Source organism: Saccopteryx leptura, chromosome 9, assembly GCF_036850995.1.
Source record: "Saccopteryx leptura isolate mSacLep1 chromosome 9, mSacLep1_pri_phased_curated, whole genome shotgun sequence".
Lineage (NCBI taxonomy): Eukaryota > Metazoa > Chordata > Mammalia > Chiroptera > Emballonuridae > Saccopteryx > Saccopteryx leptura.
Window position 1 is genome coordinate 73,375,084 of NC_089511.1, and position 20,486 is coordinate 73,395,569.

Sequence of the window (20,486 nt, forward strand, 5' to 3'; positions counted from 1 at the left end):
CAGTGGTTCCATGCACTGTGCCTCAGCTTAGATGCCTATTTCCAAGGCTAATTTTTTAAAGACGGGCATCTGTCTTACTATAGTCTTTGGCACAAAAAATATATTTGCTGAGCTTTGCTTCTCAAAGTGAAAATCAAGGATCATGTGATGTCAATAAGACAAAACAGATCAAAAAACAATGTCAAGAAAAACATATTACAGTTAAGGATAGTCACTTAATAGATTACAGACAGATTCAATGTTTATACTTTCAAAAAAAACTTTTGGGTTTCATTACCTTTATCAAGAGATGCACCAGCCATATGGTAAAAGCTCAATGCAGTGTCCACATCATTAATATTCTTTAGGAAAGTAAAGAAGTTCTCCACTTCCTGAAATGTCAGACCCTGAAAGAAGAGAGACAGAAGAGTAAGGCAGGAACCTCTAAAAAAAATTGGCATAAAGTACAGAAAACTAGGCTGTTATTCATGTCTATCAATCAGAAATTTATGCTATGTCTAGAACAGAGACTGAATAAATTAGTCAAGGAATGTCAAATTTGTCCCCAACAGGGAAACAAAACTCTAGAATATTACAGAGAAAGGCAAGCTGGCTAATTGCTTTCCCACTGCATGTAAAATTTGACATAAAGCTGTTACAGTGGTGGTTGGATATATATTTCTAACTGTGCCCTGCAATTAGTCATAATATCTATTTTCACATTTTCTAAATGAGCTATAGCCACTTGATCTGTCATACATCTTAACTAAGTCCAGAGTCAGGACTTCCATTTAAATAATCTACTCACAGGCTAGCTAAGCTTTCTAAAGCTTAAGCTAATTAAAGAATCACCAAAGTCTGATATACGCTAGAATGGTTTCAGATTTTAGCAAAACCCAAGGACTTGGGAAGCTGTTCATCATCTTGACTTAAAAGCTACTAATATAAGCAAGTTGTCACTTAATTTTATTCTGATGAAATTCTGCAAATGAAGAAATTCTTTGCAAAAGCTAGTCAAAAGTTTGCTGACTTCACATTCTACTTTCTAGGCCTGATTGGGTAGCTCAGTCAGTTAGAGTGTCCTCTCAATACACCAAGGTTGCAGGTTTGATTCCTAGTTAGGGTACATATAAGAATCAACCAATGAATGCATAAATAAGTGGAACAAATCAATATTTATTGCTCTCTTTCTTTCTCTAAAAATCAATAACATTTTTTTTTAAATTCTACCTTTTTTCTAAGTCAGAGAAGGGGAGACAGACTCCCGTACACTCGCCCCCCAGAATCCACCCAGCAAGCCCCCATGGGGTGATGCTTTGCCCATCTGGGGCTGTTGCTTGGTAACTGAGCTATTTTTAGCACACGAGGATGGAGGCTCCATGGAGTCATCCTCAGCACCCGGGACAAACTTCCTCAAGCTAATTAAGCCATATCTGTGAGAGAGGGAGGGAGGGAGGAAGGGAGGGAGAGGGAGAGAGAGAGAGAGAGAGAGAAAAGGGGGGGGGGTGGAGAAGCAGATAGTCACTTGTCCTGTGTGCCCTGACCTGAAATCAAACCCAGGATATCCATACACCAGGCCAACACTCTACCACTGGGCCAACTGGCCAGGACCAAATTCTACTTTCTATGAAGGCTCAAGAGAGAGTAGTTACATGACTAGGGGCTTCAGGGAGCTCCCTTACATAGAGGAATATTTATCCTATTTGCCTAAAGTGTGTCTGTAAAGTCATGGTGCACTTTTGACCGGTCACAGGAAAGCAACAAAAGACGATAGAAATGTGAAATCTGCACCAAATAAAAGGAAAACTCTCCCAGTTTCATACCTATTCAATGTAGTTTGAAGTGAGCTCACGCCCAGATTTTTTAGGGCTCCTTACGTAGCTATCCCGTATAGCCTCTACAGACTCGTCACTGACTGATGGCCTACCAGAATGGGGTTTCTCCACCAAACTGCCAGTTTCCTTCAACTGTTTATCCCACCGAGTAATGTTATTCCTATGTGGTGGCGCTTCATTATAAACGTGTCGATATTCACATTGCACTTTGGTCACAGATTCGAATTTAGTGAGCCACAGAACACACTGAACTTTCCTCTGTACCGTCCACATCTCGACTGGCATGGCCGTGGGCTGCTCCGCTGTATACACGGTGTTACGTCATCTGCGCATGTGCACATGCTGCCACATCATCCTACAGAAACTGGGAGGGTTTTCCTTTTATTTGGTGCAGATTTCACATTTTTATCATCTTTTGTTGCTTTCCTGTGACCGGTCAAAAGTGCACCATGACTTTACAGACACACTGTATTTCCCACTTCTCACACATCATGCTGTGATGGAAATGAATACAATTCCTAAGAAGTAAATAACACTGAAGAGGCACTAAGATTAATGCCTACTAATGAAAAGTCAGGTCCTTCATGGATTGCAGATGTTAGTGCTACTCCTCTTTTAACTGCCATTTCCCCAAACTACAGAGCCCAGGAGTCCACAGTGAGAACTCAGTTCTAAGGAAACCTTAAGATAGAAAATCTACAGTATTTTCCTGGTAATTCCCAAACTGGGTCAATGGTATCTTTCTTATTTTATTAATCAAACTCAGAGCTAAAATACTGTTTGTATAATTACATATCACATGATCTTTTACAGTTCATTCCCCAAGAATCAAAGAACTTAAACTTTTACTTGTGGAATATGTTGACCATATAGAAAGATGCAGAAAACATAAATGTACAATTTAATCTGGTGTAAAATAACTGTAAAACCTCTATTCAGGTCAAGGAACAGACTATTATTAACATCCCAGAAGAAGCCTCTCTTCTCCTCCCCAGCATGGCCCTTCCTAACCATAACCCTCTTCTCTCTCAGTGGTAATCGCTATTCTGATGTTTAGGGAACACATTTCCTTGCCTTTTTCATTTAAAAATTTTTCTTTTATTAATTTTTTTAAAGAGGAGAGAGAGTGAGAGAGAGAGAGAGAAGGGGGAGGGAGGAGCAGGAAGCATCAACTCCCACATGCGCCCTGACCAGGCAAGCCCAGGGTCCCGAACCCGCGACCTCAGCGTTCCAGGTCGACGCTTTATCCACTGCACCACCACAGGTCAGGTGGTGCCTTTTTCATTTTAAATAGCACTATTATCTATTTATATATCTTTAAACAAAAATAAGAGTTTAATTATATATTTTTTGAACTTTATAAGTAAATCAGGAAGTACATGCATGACATAATGATGCTTCAGTCAACACTGCCTATATATGTGTCAGTGGTTCCATAAGATTACAATGGAGCTGAAAAATTCCTATTCCCCTAGTGATGTGGCAGCCTTGGTAACATCATAGTGCTATGTATTACTCATGTTTGTGGCAATGCTGGTGTAAACAAACCTACTGCAATGCCAGTTGTCAGTGTTATGAAAGTATAGCACCTATGCTTTGTATATATTTCTGTGTTTAGATACATTTTTGATATACAAATATTATACTTACTACCATTGTGCTACAATTGCCTACAGTATTCAGTACATAACATGCCGTACAGGTTAGGCTATGAATGATAGACTATAATATAACCTATAGCTGTGCAATAGGTTATAAATTTGTGTAAGTCACTCCATAATATTCCCACAATGATGAACAGCCTAACTACACATTAATCAGAATGTATCCCTGTTGTTAAGTGACATATAACTATAGCATATATGGCTTTTCTTTTTAAGATCTGCTCACATTTTTTTGTATATATGTAGTTCATTCATTTTTATTGGTATAAATATTCCATTGTGTAAATATACCACAATTTACTTATCCATTCTTTTGGGCTGTTTCTAATTTTTGTCAATTAGGAACAGTGGTGCATCTGTATTTAAGCATTTATTCAAACATTTATTGACTACCTACCATGTGCCAAGTTACAGTATATAATATTTGCCAGTGAAATGGAAGGCTTATATTAATTAATTTTCCCCTAGCTTGAGGTCATTATCTTGGCATTGACTTAGAGCATCCAGACGTAGGGCTAATTCCTTTTATGAATGCCATAGTATACTATCGAAGGTGAGTACTAACTAGGCTAGAATCAACCTGATAGAGGAGATTACAAGTTCTACAATATCACCTGCTTGTGGATAGAAACACTAATACCATCATCTCTTCCCTTCCATCAAAAGATATGCTGAAGTGAAAACAACCCATGTCCATCAATGAATGAGAAGATAAACAAAATGTGATATAATGAAATATTATTCAGTCTTTAAAAGGAAAGAAATTCTGACGCATGCTATACAACATGGATCAATCTTGAAGACATTATGCCAAGTGAAATAAGCCAGTTACCAAAGAACAAATACTCCATGATCTTACATATGTGAGGTAGCTAGAGTAGTTATATTTAGAGACAGAAAGTATTGTGGTGGTCAGGGGCTTTGAGGAGGCGAAAATGGAGAAGTATTGTTTATTGGGTACGGAGTTCCAGTCTGAGAAGATAAAGTTCTGGAGATAGATGGTGGTGGTGGTTTGCACAACAGTGTGAATGTACTTAATGCCACTGAATTGTACACTTAAAAATGGTAAATTTTATTATGTCTATTTTACTGCAATTTTTAAAAAGGCTTGCTAAAGCTTGTTTACTTTTCTTATTAAGGTATGGACTTCCATGGCAAGGGGATAATAGGAATCTGAGTTATTGAAAAGGTTTTTTAAGGATAAAAGTTTATCATAAAATTCCAAAAACAAAAAGGCGTGGTAGTAAAAATGCTTCACACTCTGACGAAACAACCTCTAATGTTTGTTAATTAATTTATCGTGAAATATAAAAACATATAGCTCAAGACCAGAGTGCTAATGCTGACATTTATTTGAGGACAGTGAGAACAATCTGAATTGAGTGGCGATTCATTTGATAATTTAGAAAAATGGTGGCATACATTCACATAATTCCATTATTATATTGAAATATGTAACATTTTGCCTTTTATTTAAAAAAATTATTTATTGATTAGAGAGAGAGAGTGAGAGAGAACTGATTTGTTTTTCCACTTATTTATGCATTTCTTGGTTGACTCTTGTATGTGCCCTGATCAGGGATCAAACATGCAAGCCTGGCAAATTGGGATGATGCTCTAAACAACTGAGTTATCTGGCAGGGACCTAACACTTTGCCTTTATTACTACATAGATATAATAAAAAATATTTCTTGAGCACTTACTAACCACTGAGCACTGTGCCAGGTATAGTGAGGAAATAATTGGCCTTGATTTTATAGAGCTTAAAATTTAGATAGGCATTCTTAAAGACAAAATCATGCCAGTCACAAATTTCTTATTTCTTGGTAAGCACGCCAGTAAAAAGCACAGAGGGTTATTAGAATAAGACTAGAACATGAGGTTTGTGGATGGAAAGTGAAAGGACATGATTTTTTTTATTTTTAATTTTTTAATTTTTTATTTTTTTTCATTTTTCTGAAGCTGGAAACAGGGAGAGACAGTCAGACAGACTCCCGCATGCGCCCGACCGGGATCCACCCGGCACACCCACCAGGGGCAATGCTCTGCCCACCAGGGGGCGATGCTCTGCCCATCCTGGGCATCGCCATGTTGCGACCAGAGCCACTCTAGCGCCTGAGGCAGAGGCCACAGAGCCATCCCCAGCGCCCGGGCCATCTTTGCTCCAATGGAGCCTTGGCTGCGGGAGGGGAAGAGAGAGACAGAGAGGAAAGCGCGGCGGAGGGGTGGAGAAGCAAATGGGCGCTTCTCCTGTGTGCCCTGGCCGGGAATTGAACCCGGGTCCTCCGCACGCTAGGCCGACGCTCTACCGCTGAGCCAACCGGCCAGGGCAAGGACATGATTTTTGCAAACTGAACTGTTCAGATAGCAGGCTATAGCTTATGCACAATCTATTGGGAGGTGACCCGAACTACAGACATAACAGTCAAAAGGAAATATCCTTCTCTTAGGCTTGGCATCAAAGAGATTTTATCTCTCTCTTTAAAAATGTTTTATTTTTATTGATTTTAGAGAGAGAGGAAGAGAGACAGAAATATCTGTTCCTGTACGTGCCCTGACTGGGATCAAACCAGCAATGTCTGTGCTTTAGGATGATACTCTAACCAACGGAGCTATCTGTCCAGGCAGGAATTTTCTTGACTAATTGTAAGAAAGTGGAATAGGAAGAGTTATTTTATTGTGTGACCAACTATTCAACAAACCAGTTAGCTATCTATCTACCTTTGGAAAGACAGACTTACATATAAAACTAGGTTTTGGATGACCAGAAAAAAAAAAAAAGATTACAAGTACTTTTTCAATATGAGGAAGAAAACTACTTCTCATTTTTTTTCTTCTTTTCCAAGTGAGAGGAGGGGAGATAGAGAGACAGATTCCCGCATGTGCCCTGAGTGGGGTCTACCTGGCATCTCCCATCTGGTGCCATGCTTTTGTAACCGAGCTATTTTTATCACCTGAGGCAGAGGCTCCATGGAGCCATCTTCAGTGCCTGGGGCTGATGCACTCAAACCAATTGAGCCATGGCTGTGGGAAGGAGAGAGAGAGAGAGAGAGAGAGAGAGAGAGAGAGAGGGAGGGAGAAGGGGGAATGGGAGGAGAAGCAGATGGTTGCTTCTCCTGTGTGCCCTGACTGAAAATCAAACCTAGGACATCCACATGCTGGACTGACATTCTACCACTGAGCCAACCAGCCAGGGCCACTTCTCATTTTTTTAAAAATCTTAAAATTAAAAGAAAAAGTTTACAAATACCTTGTGGACAGTAGAAACACTTCTTTATGTTGCTTAAATGAATTTAACATTAAAAAGTTGTTAAACAAGCAAACAGAATTGTCTTTCAAAATTAAAAGCAATTGATAAAATGTTTAGAAGAAAACAAAAAATCTTCAGAACCGTGGGTGAGGCCGAGTTCTGAGATATGACACTGAACGACAATCCATAAAAAACATAAAACTGATGTTAGACTTCATCAAAAGTAAAAACTTCTGTGCTTTAAAATACTTAGAAAACAGACAAATTGTAGACTGAGAGAAAATATCTAAAAGTCATATATCTCAAAGTCATATATCTAAAAGTATAGATAATTATGTAAAGAACTCTTACAATCCAATGAGATAATAGAAACCCAACTTAAAAAACATCTGAATAGACCTCTTACCAAAATAAGATATCTGAATGTCTAATAAGTACATGAAATGATGCTCAGAATCATCAGTCATTAGGGAAAAGCAAACTAAAACACAATGAGATACCACTGTACACCCATTAGGATGACCATAATAGAAAAAACAGTAACAACTTTTTGTGAGAATGTGGAGAAACTGGAACTCTCATCCACTACTGTGGAAATGTAACATGGTACAGCTACTCTGAACAACAGTTTGAAGATTTCTTAAAAAAAAAAGAAACATAATTTTACATACAACGTAGGAAGTCTACTCCTAGAAATCTCCTTAAGAGAAATGAAAACATAGGTCCACATAAAGAATTGTATGCAAATGTTCATAGAATTTTATTTATAATAGCCCCTAACTAGAAACAATTCAAATGTTCATAAACTGGTAAAGATGAACAAAACACAGTACATATCTGAGTCACGGCACCAAAACAACAACAACAAACAAACAAAAAAAACACAGTACATGCATACAATGGAATACTACTTATTATTCAGCAATAAAGAGTAATAAACTATTAATATAAGCAACAGTATTGATAAACCTCAAAAATATAAGTAAAAGCCCTGGCTGGTTGGCTCAGTGGTAGAGCATCGGCCTGGCATGCAGGAGTCCCGGGTTCGATTCCCGGCCAGGGCACACAGGAGAAGCGCCCATCTGCTTCTCCATCCCTCCCCCTCTCCTTCCTCTCTGTCTCTCTCTTCCCCTCCTGCAGCCAAGGCTCCATTGGAGCAAAACTGGCCTGGGTGCTGAGGATGGCTCTATGGCCTCTGCCTCAGGTACTAGAATGGCTCTGGATGCAACAGAGCATCGCCCCAGATGGGCAGAGCATCACTTCCTGGTAGGCATGCCGGGTGGATCCCGGTCAGGCACATGCGGGAGTCTGACTGCCTCCCTGTTTTCAACTTCAGAAAAATACAAAAAACAAAAAACAAAATATATATGTAAAAGAAGCCAGACACAAAAGACTACATTATTATATAAATGCATTTATATGAATTGTCCTCAAAAGGCAAATCTATAGAAATAAAAGATTTTTGTTTATTGGTACCTAGGGTAGAAATAGGGATTGACTGGAAATTGGCATGGAGGATTTTTTTTGGGTGATGGGAATATTCTAAAACTAGATTGCAGTGATGAGTGCATAAATCTATAAATTTACTAAAAATCATTTAAATGTACACTTAAAACGGGTGAATTTTATGATATGTAAACTGTACCTCAAAAAAGCTGGTAAAGAAATAAAAGCCATTGAGCCTGGCCTGTGGTGGTGCAGTAGATAAAGTGTTGACCTGGAATGCTGAGGTCGCAGGTTTGAAACCCTGGGTTTGCTGGGTCAAGGCACATAAAGAGAAGCAACTACTATGAATTGATGCTTCCCATTTCTCACTCCCTTTCTCTCCTTCTCTCTTTCTCTCCCTCTATCCTCTCTCTAAAATCAATTTTAAAAAAAGAAATAAAAAGCAGTTGTAGTAGTTGCGAATATGGGTCAGGAAATTGGGCTTCCTCTGGAGTCAGCTGTAAAGCTAGATATTTAGAGCTGACAGGCCCTGGATGAGCACAACACACTGTAATGGACGGATTCCCTTGCTTTGTGTTCTAATTGGCCATAGAAAATCCATCTGCCAGGAATCAATCATCTGAGTTTTTCAAGGCCTAAACTACCAATTTCTTGACTCTGATATCCATGATGACCACACTGTGGTTCAACTCTCAAATATCTGCAAGAATAAGTGAATAGGAGAGCCCACATAAATATTACCCACAGGTAATGTGAATAATGTAATAGTTTTATTATAACTGTTTATAAGTACTAACTTAGCGGCTAGCAGCAGTATTACTAAGCAACGATGTACACAAGCTATTGGGGATAGGGCAGAAGAGGCTACACATGTAGGAAGTACCTTTATAACCTCTGCTTGTCAAAATCCTCCTCTGCCTGTAAGACTAAGTTTAAATAGTATCTCCTCCAAGAATTCTTATTCAATCTCTACAGTGGGTCCTAATCTTTCTATTGGTGCCTCCAAAAAAACTCAAATGTTTATTTAGGTACTTAATACACTGATCAATGCATCTGACAAACATTTGCCTATGAGACACTCACATACAGATGACAAAGATGGGTAAAACACTGTTCTCAAGAGATTCAAAGTTAAGTAAGTTGCCTTGTATTATAGTTATTTACTACCTGTCTTCCTTCACAAGGAATGTTAAGTTCTGTGAGGGTAGAGACTTGGTTTTGCTCATTACTATAGTCCCAATATTTAGAAGAATGCTTGGCACATGGTGGTGCTCAATAAATATTGAATATAAAATTATGTAGTTTTTAAAAAAATAATGTAGTTCTTTGCATACATATTTTTTCTTACTATATATTTCTTGAAGATGGGTGGTGGTTTTTGTTCATCTTTTATCTTTCTCACAGCACCTGGCTCAGCTGCTTGCACATAGCAATGTCTGGCATTGAACTGAATTGCAATTTTCAATTCATCCTTAAGTGAATTGGCTGAATTACTAAAGTTTGCAGATTCCACACTCCTGAGAACAGAAAACCATCACTGTGAATTAAATTTATGAAGTCTCAGAAAGCTCTGCCTTTCTTTTAATGAGAAGACAACAATTTAGAGATGAAAAGTAAGGAAATTTTAGAGTGGAGGCAGATTTGGCCTAGAAGAGTTCATAGGAAAAAAATTTTTGAGGGGAACAAGGGAAATCTGGCAGAGGATAGAGACTAATTTTTAAAATAAAGCCCAACAAAACATGTCCCCCTATTTAAAAAAAAGAAAAGGGAAAAATTATATTAATTAAGAAACATGGAGAGCCTGACCAGGCAGTGGTGCAGTGGATAGAATGTTGGCCTGAGATACTGACGACACAGGTTTGAAACCTCGAGGTTGCCAGCTTGAGTGCAGGCTCATCTGGCTTGCACAAGGGCTCACCAGCTTGAGCATGGGGTCATTGGCTTGAGGATGGGATCATAGACATGACCCCATAGTTGCTGGCTTGAGCCCAAAGGTCGTTGTCTTGAGCTTGAAGGTCACTCACTGGCTTGAAGCTCAAAGTTGCTGGCTTGAGCAAGGGGTCACTGGCTCAGCTGGAGCTCCCCAGTTAAGGCACATATGAAAAAGCAATCAATGAACAACTAAAGTGATGCAACTACAAATTGATGCTTCTCATCTCTCTCCCTTCCTGTCTGTCTCTCTCTTGCTAAGAAAAAAAAAAGAGAAAGAAACAGGGAGCTTACTCAGGGTATGAGCTCAGTCAATTTTCTAGTAATGGCTGGAAACAGATAAGTACTGACAATCTTATTTCCCCAATTCTTCAAGCTATTACTCAGAGACAAAACAGCTAGAGCCACTCTCTGGAGCAGTGGCTCAGAAGCTTAGTTCCACATCAGAATCACCTGGGAAGCCCTTTGAGAAACACACTATGCCTGGACCGACCCATTGAGCTTTTGAATTAATTAGTCAAGGCCCCAACAACCACATTTCCTAAAAATTCCCCAAGTGATCCTACTAGGCAACCAGGGTTGAGAAGCATTGCCATATAGTCAGAGCATGGCTAGGAGAAACAGAACTTTGCCATGAAAAGGACAAAATCTGGAATAGGAAGTGTTGGATTTTAGACCTGTGATGGCAAACCTGTGATGGTAAACCTATGACATGCATTTCAGCACTGACATGCGTAGCCATTTTCGATGACACGCGGCCGCATACCAGAGAAGTATGGGGCCGCATGCCGTGAAGGACGTTTCATCCTCGGCTCCTGCATGGCCAGGTGCAGTAGCCGAGGATAAAACATTTGCTGTAGTGTAGACACTGTGCGGGAGGTCTGTAGGCCAAAACAACAGAACTCCAGCACAGAGCGTCTAGTTCTGGGACTTCCGGTTAGGCTGTTAGGGGATCTTTGACCTCACTTCCGGCCGGCGGAGCAGGGAGCAATGGAATGCCCAGCAGATGCATCTCTGGGGCCCTGTGATTGCCATTACCAGCAACCACATAACCACAGCAACCATCATCCGATCTACTGTTCTGGGGTGTCGTGGATTTCTAACTGACCATCATTACTGAGATAAGAGAGGGGGAGGCTGGGAGAGGCGAGAGCCTGTGCTATGGGTGCTGTTTCCCACTATTAGAAATAGCAGCAGCCATCTTAATTTACATAAGATGCAACTTGCAGAATTTCAAGACAGCATCTGGGCTCAGGTGTTTGTCAAAGCTTGAGAATATGGAAAGGTGCTGCTTGGAGAATCAAGAGGAGTGCCACTATGAACAGGAAATTTGGAGTGCCTGGAACCGATTACCAGACACTTTTAGCACCCTGAAAAATATAGCAATGGCTTTACTCACAATTTTTCCCTCTACGTACTTTCGTGAGACCTTATTCTCAGCGTTAAATAATATCAAAACCAACAAAAGAAACAGATTGAGCCCTGGCCAGTTGGCTCAGCGGTAGAGCGTCAGCCTGGCGTGCAGGGGACCCGGGTTTGATTCCTGGACAGGGCACATAGGAGAAGCGCCCATTTGCTTCTCCACCCCCCCTTCCTTCCTCTCTGTCTCTCTCTTCCCCTCCCGCAGCCAAGGCTCCATTGAAGCAAAGATGGCCCGGGCGCTGGGGATGGCTCCTTGGCCTCTGCCCCAGGTGCTAGAGTGGCTCTGGTCGCGGCAGAGTGACGCCCCGGAGGGGCAGAGCATCGCCCCCTGGTGGGCGTGCTGGGTGGATCCCGGTCGGGCACATGCGGGAGTCTGTCTGACTGTCTCTCCCCGTTTCCAGCTTCAGAAAAATACAAAAAAAAAAAAAAAAAGAAAGAAACAGATTGACAGATGAAGTTAGTAGCACTTGCTTGGGCTTGAAGTGTACAAAATACCAAACTTCAATTGAAGATTTAGCCAATGAAATTTAGCAACAGAAAAGTCACTAATAGGTTAGTTAAAGAATTCCCCCTCCCCCTCACTTATCTTAGTTCACAGCACCCCACACAAGTTAAATAATATCAAGACCAACAAAAGAAACCGACTGACAGATGAACAAAGAAGTCACTAAGCAGGTAAGTTAATTATTAGTTTTTGGTTTATTAAATAGTTATATATTATAATTACACATTTTTTGTTATTTAAACTATAAATATCGCGAAATTATGGTTTTTTTCTAGAAGTGACACACCACCCTAGTTATGCTCGGTTTTTTGGTGAATTTTGACACACCAAGCTCAAAAGATTGCCCATCACTGGTCTAGATTCTGGGTAGATCATTAATTTCTCTTTCTCTATGTTCCAGTATGTATTTTTAAAGGTAAAATGAGATCTAACAAAGCGTTAGAAACAGAGAAAGAAAAATGGTTGTGAAGCATTACATGGCCATTAAATACTATACAGATATTTATTTAATACAACACTAGGACCTTCATTCAATCTCTTAGACCTGATTTGATATTCCATATGAATCCCCCACAAAAAAATGTTAACATGAGCCAAATGAAAACTTACTTTTTCATGTTAACAAATCCAAAGTGAAATGAAGCAATTAGAAAAGATGGTGATTCCCCTGTCCTGGGAAATGGCCCTAGAGAGGCAGACTGGTTACTAGAGGAGCAAAGGTCTTTAACTCTTGTTTTACTTAATTTCAATGTTCACAAACTAAGTAACATGAAAGGACAATCAATCCCGTTTTCCTTGCTAAAGCAGGCTAAAAATTTGGGCCAGAAGTCACCTAGCACCCCAGATTTTCATCATCTGGCAAAATTTGCCCTTTCACGACAGGGCTCTCTTAAACGACGGTCTTCAGGCCCTGAATTAACTTCTGCCAAAGCTAAAATACTCTCTTCCTTCAGGGGAGATGTCTCCAACGCCCAATTTATTGCTCTTAAATATAAATTCATAAATTAGCCTAGCATGACAGATAATCACTTTAAAGGCAAGTCAGTGTCTGAATCAAACTTTAAAAATAAGCCTGGTCAAAAGAAAGCAGTGTTTCCTAATGCAAACATGATGCTTCCAGCACTCGCACTAAAAGTTCCACCCAAACATTTGCAATCAATTTTCTGAAATTATAATTCCCAACAGATCTGTGTATTGTCCTGTCACTTTACATTAATGATGAGTATTTTCCTCACAGCCAGCGGAAACACCTGCTGATGGCACAGGCTGGACTGAATTCAGAGAAGCCTACACTTCCTCTCAGAGCCCAGCCTGCCTTCGGCTGTAGTCCACAGCCTGGTTCAGAGGTACTTTCAGCTTTCTGACATCCAAGACAAGGATGAAAAAAATATGGGTGGTAAGAATTGCTTTCTACCAACTTGGGGCAATGTTATTCATGCAAGATTTCCTGCACAAAGACTAAATAACTAAGAAAACAGCCAAGTACTGGCAATCCTATTTCTTATTTTTGTTTCTTTATTTTTTTATTAAGTGAGAGGCAGGGAGGCAAAGAGACAGGCTCCCGCATGTGCCCTGATTGGGATCCACCCGCAAGCCCTCTACAGGGCAATGCTCTGCCCATCTGGGGCCGCTGCTATGTTGTTCGCAACTGAACTATTTCAGCACCTGAGGTGAGATCATGGAGTCATCCTAAGTGCCCGGGGCCAACTTGCTTGAATCACTCAAGCCATGGCTGCAGGAGAGGAAGACAGAGAGAGAGAGAGAGAGAGAGACAGACAGACAGACAAACAGAGAAATTAGGGGTAGGGAGAGGATGTGGAAGCAGATGATTACCTCTCCTGTGTGCCTTGACCGAGAATTGAGCCCAGGACAGCCACACACTGGGCCAATGCTCTACCACTGAGCCAACCGGCCAGGGCTCTTTTTCTTTTTTCAAGTGCACTTTTTCTTTTTTTTTAAGCAAGAGAGAGCGGGACAGACAGAGACAGACAAGAAGGGAAGAGATGAGAAGCTTCAACTCATAGTTGAAGCTCCTTAGTTGTTCGTTGATTGCTTTCTCATATGTGCCTTGATGGGGGGGGGGGAGGGCTACAGCAGAGCGAGTAACCCCTTGCTCAAGCCAGCAACCTTGGGCTCAAGCCAGTGACCTTTGGGCTCCAGCCAGCAACCATGGGGTCATGTCTATAATCTCATGTGCAAGCCAGCAACACTGCACACAAACTGGTGAGCCGACACTCAAGCTTGCAACCTTAGGGTTTCGAACCTGGGTTCTCAGTGTCTCAGGCCAATGCTCTATCCACTGTGCCACCACCTGGTCAGGCCTATTTCTTATTTTCAGTTATTGAATCTTTAAAGCTACCCTTATAATGCACATCTAGGACAAGCTTCTCAATTCATGAGGTCAGTAAGGTTAAACAATTTGTCTAATGCCTATAGAAATTTCTGAGACAGGACTTGAATCCAAGCCTTCTAACTCCATGTCTCTCAAACCTCGCTCCCTTGTCAATCTCTCATGGAACATTTTTAGTGCCAGGTCAGTTTCCTGGTCATGGTGAAATTGGTAATTATCGTCCAGTGGAAGGGGTACTGGGCTGAGAATGAGAAGATAGAGGTTTGCTGGCATTGCTCTGTGTATGTGTGTGTGTGTATGAAATCTTTAAGAAGTCCGTGCTCTTAACTAATTTCTGCTTTAGTTTGTCCTTCTCACTCCCTGGCAAACCCCCAGATGCTGACTCAGTTCTACCGTTTGCCTCTTCCTGCACCAGGTGTAGCCAAGTGTTGAAAGGTATGAGAGTAGCGTTGATTAGTACCACTACTAATCCATGGTCTCCAATCTCAATGCTGCTCAAAAGAGGCTTAATCATCTCTTCTTGAACTTACTAATAATCTTAGTATCAGTCTTTTGCTTCTAGTCTTACTCTCTTCCAAAATATTTTTCATAAAGTAGCCAAAGTCACCTCTTTAAATATACATACAACCATACCATTTCACTGCTCACAGCCCTTTGTTTCCCACTGCACTGGGAATAAAAGCCAAACTCCGTGCCTGCACAGCCCTGCAGGTCTGGGCCCTCATCTCCCTCTGCAGTCTCATCTCTAGTCCGTTCTCCTCAGGCTAAGTATGCTCCAATCTCAACAGCTCTGTACACACGCCATATTTGTCTTTCCTTCCTCTTACGGAATGAATGTTTGTACCCCCCTCAAAACTTACACATTGAAGCCCTAACCCCCAATACGGTTTTATCAGGAGATGGGTCTCTTAAGTAAATAGTTAAAATTAAATAAGGTGTTAGGGAGGAAGACCTGGTCTGATATGATTGGTGTTCTTAGAAGACACATCAGGGAGCCAGTGTGGGCACTTCTTTCCTCCTTGCCTCTCTGTGCAAATACCAAGGAAAGGCCATGTGAGGACATATAAAGAGGTAGTGTCTACAGTCCAGGAAAGGGAGCCCTCATTAGAAATCTAACTAGCCATGGACTTCCAGCCTCCAGAGCTGTGAGAAAAATGAATTTCTGTTGTGTTGGCTCCCCAGTCTGTGGTACTTTGTTATGGCAGCCAAAGCAGACTCATACACTGCCTGGGAGTTGTTAACATATGCTATTCCCTTTTTGGAGCCTCCACTTCCCTCTTCTTTACTTGCTTACATCTCATTCTAATATGCCCTACGACTGACCATGCTAATAAAGCAGCTCTGCCAAAGGTCACCAATTATTACCATTTTACCAAAACCAATAAACGTTTATCACCTTATTTTACTGGGCTATCTCCCAGTACATGTGATACTACAGATCCCTTGGTTCCTGAATCCTCTAGTTTCTTGGCTTTGATTTTGTTACTTTCTCTATGGCAGTGGCTTTCAACCTTTCTACAATTGAGGACTGGCAAAAATAGGAGAATTATTTCGGGGACTGCTAACGCAGAAATCACCCTGAGCATAAGAGAATTCAACTACGATCACTGGGTCTGTGATCTTCATACAACATCAGGAGTTACTCTTTCATAGAGTGGCACAAAATTTCTGGCAGACCGGCTGTTGAAAAACACTACTCTTAGGTATTTCTCTAAACAATTCCTCAAGATTTCCTTCTTGAGCTGCTTAAATGTAGTGTTCCACTGGACTCTGTCCTTGGCCCACAGTTCTTTTCTATATATACTTTCCTTGGGTAATCTTGTCCATTCTCCTTGTTTTAACTCTTACAGTGTGTTGATAATTCCCAAATCTACCTTGTCTTCTAAAGTAGATTTAAATCTACTTTTAATCCAACTGCCTGCTAATCAACTCTACTTGGATGTCCATAGACATCTTAAACTCAAGATATCTACCGCTGAACTCTTCATCTTTCCCTATGAACCAGCCTCTCTCTCTCTCTCTTTTTTTTTTTGTATTTTTCCAAAGTGAGAAGCGGAGAAGCGGGGGGGGGGGGGGGGGGGGGGCAGCAGTCAGACAGACTCCTGCATGCGCCTGACCAGGATCCACCTGGCATGCCCACCAGAGGTTGATGCTCTGCCCATCTGGTCTGTTGCTCCGCTGCAACCAGAGCCATTCTAGTGCCTGAGGGAGAGGTCATGGAACCATCCTCAGCATCCAGGCCAATTTTGTTCCCATGGAGCCTTGACTGTGGGAGCAGAAGAGAGCGATAGAGAAAGGAGAGGGGGAAGGGGGAAGCAGATGGGCACTCCTCCTGTGTGCCCTGGCCAGGAACTGAACCTTGGACTTCCACATGCCAGGCCAACACTCTACCGCTGAGCCAACCGGCCAGGGCCCAGCCTCTCTTTTTAAATTCTCAGTGTCAGTTCATGGTGTCATCCTTTATCCAAATAAGCAGAGTAGGATCATTTGGGCTCTCTCCTTCTCCTTATTCACTGCTCATTTTTTATCAGGCGCCAGAGATGAATTAGTCATAATCTTTGGTCTGTGACACTGTAGGTTTCCATGGCTTAGTTGTTTTTCCCTCCAGCAAGGACACCTACCTTGCCCTCTTGGAAGTGCCTCTTGAGCTGCTTCTGCATGGCAGTCAGCTTCTTGGACTGCACCCCACTGTAGGCCAGCAGCATGCCACCAAACTGCCTCTCAGTAATCCTCCCATCCACAGGGTCGTGGCGTTCAAACTGAGAGGGGAACAGAGAAAGTGTTCTTAGGGTTAAATGGAAAGTATTTTTATATGGAATGAACTATAATTCTCACCGAGATTTGAAACAATTAATCAGAAGGGGAAGATCTGAGTTCTTTTCCAGCTCTGCCACTGAATGTTTATGTAACCAGGAAAACACCTAGCTACTGCAGGCCTCAATTTCCTCACAAATAAAACATAGCTGCTATAACGTCTCATATACCTAAGAGATCAGGAGAGTCTGTGCAGGGATCAAAACAATGTTAATAATTGACTGTTCAAATGATGTGGAGAAGTTTACCCAAAATCTATGTACTCTTGTTGATCAGTCACCCTCTTAAATATAATTTTCTAAATAAATTAAAAAAGAAATGTTAAAACTCCATTCTACTTCATGAGTAATATTATTGTTAATAAGTAATCTTTGGACCATCCGTATCCCTGCTACTCAGCGGAAGCTTAAAAACTAATTATAGCCCTGGCCGGTTGGCTCAGCGGTAGAGCGTCGGCCTGGCGTGCAGGGGACCCGGGTTCGATTTCCGGCCAGGGCACATAGGAGAAGTGCCCATTTGCTTCTCCACCCCCCCCCTTCCTCTCTGTCTCTCTCTTCCCCTCCCGCAGCCAAGGCTCCATTGGAGCAAAGATGGCCCGGGTGCTGGGGATGGCTCCTTGGCCTCTGCCCCAGGCGCTAGAGTGGCTCTGGTCGCGACAGAGCGACACCCCGGAGGGGCAGAGCATCGCCCCCTGGTGGGCAGAGCATCGCCCCTGGTGGGCGTGCTGGGTGGATCCCGGTCGGGCTCATGCGGGAGTCTGTCTGACTGTCTCTCCCCATTTCCAGCTTCAAGAAATTATAAAAAAAGACCAACTAGTTATATTTGACCAATTATACGTATATAAAGTTATATCAGTTCCTCAATCTGTACCTAATATTGTTATACATTTAGACCTTCAATGATTTCAAGTGTTCCCCCAAATGGTAATTAAATGCTAGGACATCAATAGAACTTGAAAAAAATGTATTAAGTATAGGATATCTTAATTAGACATGTGTACCATAAAGCTACTGAAAAATCATTAAATGTATGTAAATATGCACATGGGAAGGTTAAGTATAAAGGAACTGTAGCTAATCTAAGTAATATCAGAAAACTAAGATTTTAATGAAAAAATGGGAGCCCAGAAGGTGATCTCAGTGCCAGCTACAGTGTTAATGCTACTTAAAATGCATAGATGATAGAGTGGCTGAAGATGGATCCAGAAACAAATTAGAAAGCAAAATGATTTGAAAATGGTAAAATTTCCCCATGCTTTTATTAGAAAATAACCGTTACCAGGAAACTCAGATTCCTATGTGGTGAGACATAGTCCTGTTCTCATAAGAGGGGTATGTGCACACAGATATAAGACACTGCTAAGTAAGCTCACATCAACAAGCAATTCCTGAGTGTCAGCTAGTTCTCTAGCACTGTGTTAGTCTTGTGGGGCCAGGAAGATGGTTCAGCTTCTGTCCTTAGGGACCTTACCATCTAGTAGGGAGATAAGACTTACATCTGAGACAAAATAAGGAAACATGCAGTCAAGAGTGAAATGCTCTTTCAATGCTCCTTTCCTCAGTTAGCTTGGTAAGGTGATAGACACCTTCATTCGTTTCCTCACTGGTGAGGCTTGCCGTGAGCCATATATAAGAACTGCATTTTAACAACAGCAACCCCTTATAAGCATGTACTAAGTAAGTGTCCACCCATATATACTTTCATTTAATCACTATAACAACCCTATGGAGTAGATATTATCAGCTCCATTTTATAGATGAGAAAACTGATGCAACATAAAGTTATGTAGCGAGCAGGGATTCAAACTCAGCTCTGTCTAGAACCAAGTACTGTATCTCAGCATCATACTGTTTTGTCCTTCTAAGCAGTAGTGCATTATCATCCTATAGAATAGTACTATATTGTTTTGAAAAAATTTATATGGCCTTAGCTTAGTCATATTCAAAGTGAGAAGCAAAACAATTTCCAAAGAATTCAACACCGTCAGTATTAAATGAAAGTCTCTTTTTAACTCAGCCACTCAATATTTCAAGTTTGTCATACCATCACTTCTACAGAGTTGATTAATTCTTGACAACACCTAAAGTTTTCAGGATTTAATTTAAAAGTTTGATTTATGATCCAATTTACTATCGTGAAACAAAATGGAGAACTGACAAAATTTTGCTAATGGGCATAGTTCCTGCAATGTTTAAATCAGATTTTAGTGAAATGTGATACCCAGGCAAAAATTGGAGATATATATATATATACTAGTTCTCCTAGGGACTTCATTAAGACAAGTGTAACAAGGCTGTGGTCCTGCTTTCAGGCTAGGCTGTAACAATGTAGGGCACTCATTTTACCCTCATTTGGGAAATGTCACAGCTGAAGAGAAATCCCATGTATTTGAATTAGATGTGTTTTAAGCTCATCTCACAAGATAGATTTGAGGTTGAAATGTTTCATGTTTATAACATTAGTAGCGGCAGCTTGCTTAAGCTGTATGAAAGGCCTGTATTCTTTTGTTCTCCACAGGGGCATAAACTCTCACCTCTTATGTTTCAAAGACAGAAAAGACAATTTGTAGTGGAGATCCCTGTGTGACAATGCTATACTCAAGTTAGCATTTTTACCACTGTTCTTTGAAAACTCAGACTTGTCTTTTTCTATTATTATTAGTTATTATTCTGATGTGATTGAACCCTGAAAGGGCTTAAGCACTGTAAAATTCAGTTCCATGTCATATGGCTCACTTCAAAGCTTAGTATCTCCTCTTTAAATTGGTTTTGGGTTTTAAGGTTCTTTTGAAGCAAAACTGTCTTATTTCTGAGGTCTTAAACATGGCTAGAGGAGGCAGAAAAGAGCTCTTTCTCTTTACTCACAAAACTGCTTCTGAAAAAGGATCTGAACTGATGTGCTATTCATTCAACATTGATTAACTGAAGACCTACTACATTAAGGCTAGGGTAGTTTCTCAAGGACCATTAGAGCTAAATTTTCAAGGGCAATGGCTAGACATCATGTGGCTCTAGAGAAGTGTGAATCTAAAGCCTACACAATGCTTTGTGTGTATTACTGGAGCATCATATGCACGTAATCCCCAATGTCATGACAGGGTCTTTGGGGAAAGACATAGGTCATTACAAAACTATCACAATGTAGAAAGCGCCTAATTATGTATTTAGAAGCAATTCAAATGACTGACTTGTATTTTATGTAGCCAAACACTGATAAAGCCTCTTTATGCTCCACTTTAATGACAAAGAGATTCCATTTCATCTGATACGGGGCGTAGAAAATCTCAGTTCT

At 40.9% G+C, this 20,486-nt stretch overlaps 1 protein-coding gene across 4 annotated transcripts in view; it reads right to left on the minus strand.

The window, feature by feature from the left end:
• Positions 1 to 20,486, minus strand: part of MICU1 (mitochondrial calcium uptake 1) — a 263,629-nt gene that overhangs the window by 41,412 nt on the left and 201,731 nt on the right. For all 4 annotated transcript variants that reach the window (XM_066349902.1, XM_066349905.1, XM_066349903.1 and 1 more), the window contains 2 exons: positions 17,003 to 17,140; positions 278 to 386 (listed from right to left, as the gene is read on the minus strand). In XM_066349902.1, coding sequence (XP_066205999.1) covers positions 278 to 386; positions 17,003 to 17,140 — 247 coding nt within the window. The remainder of the gene's footprint in view (positions 1 to 277; positions 387 to 17,002; positions 17,141 to 20,486) is intronic.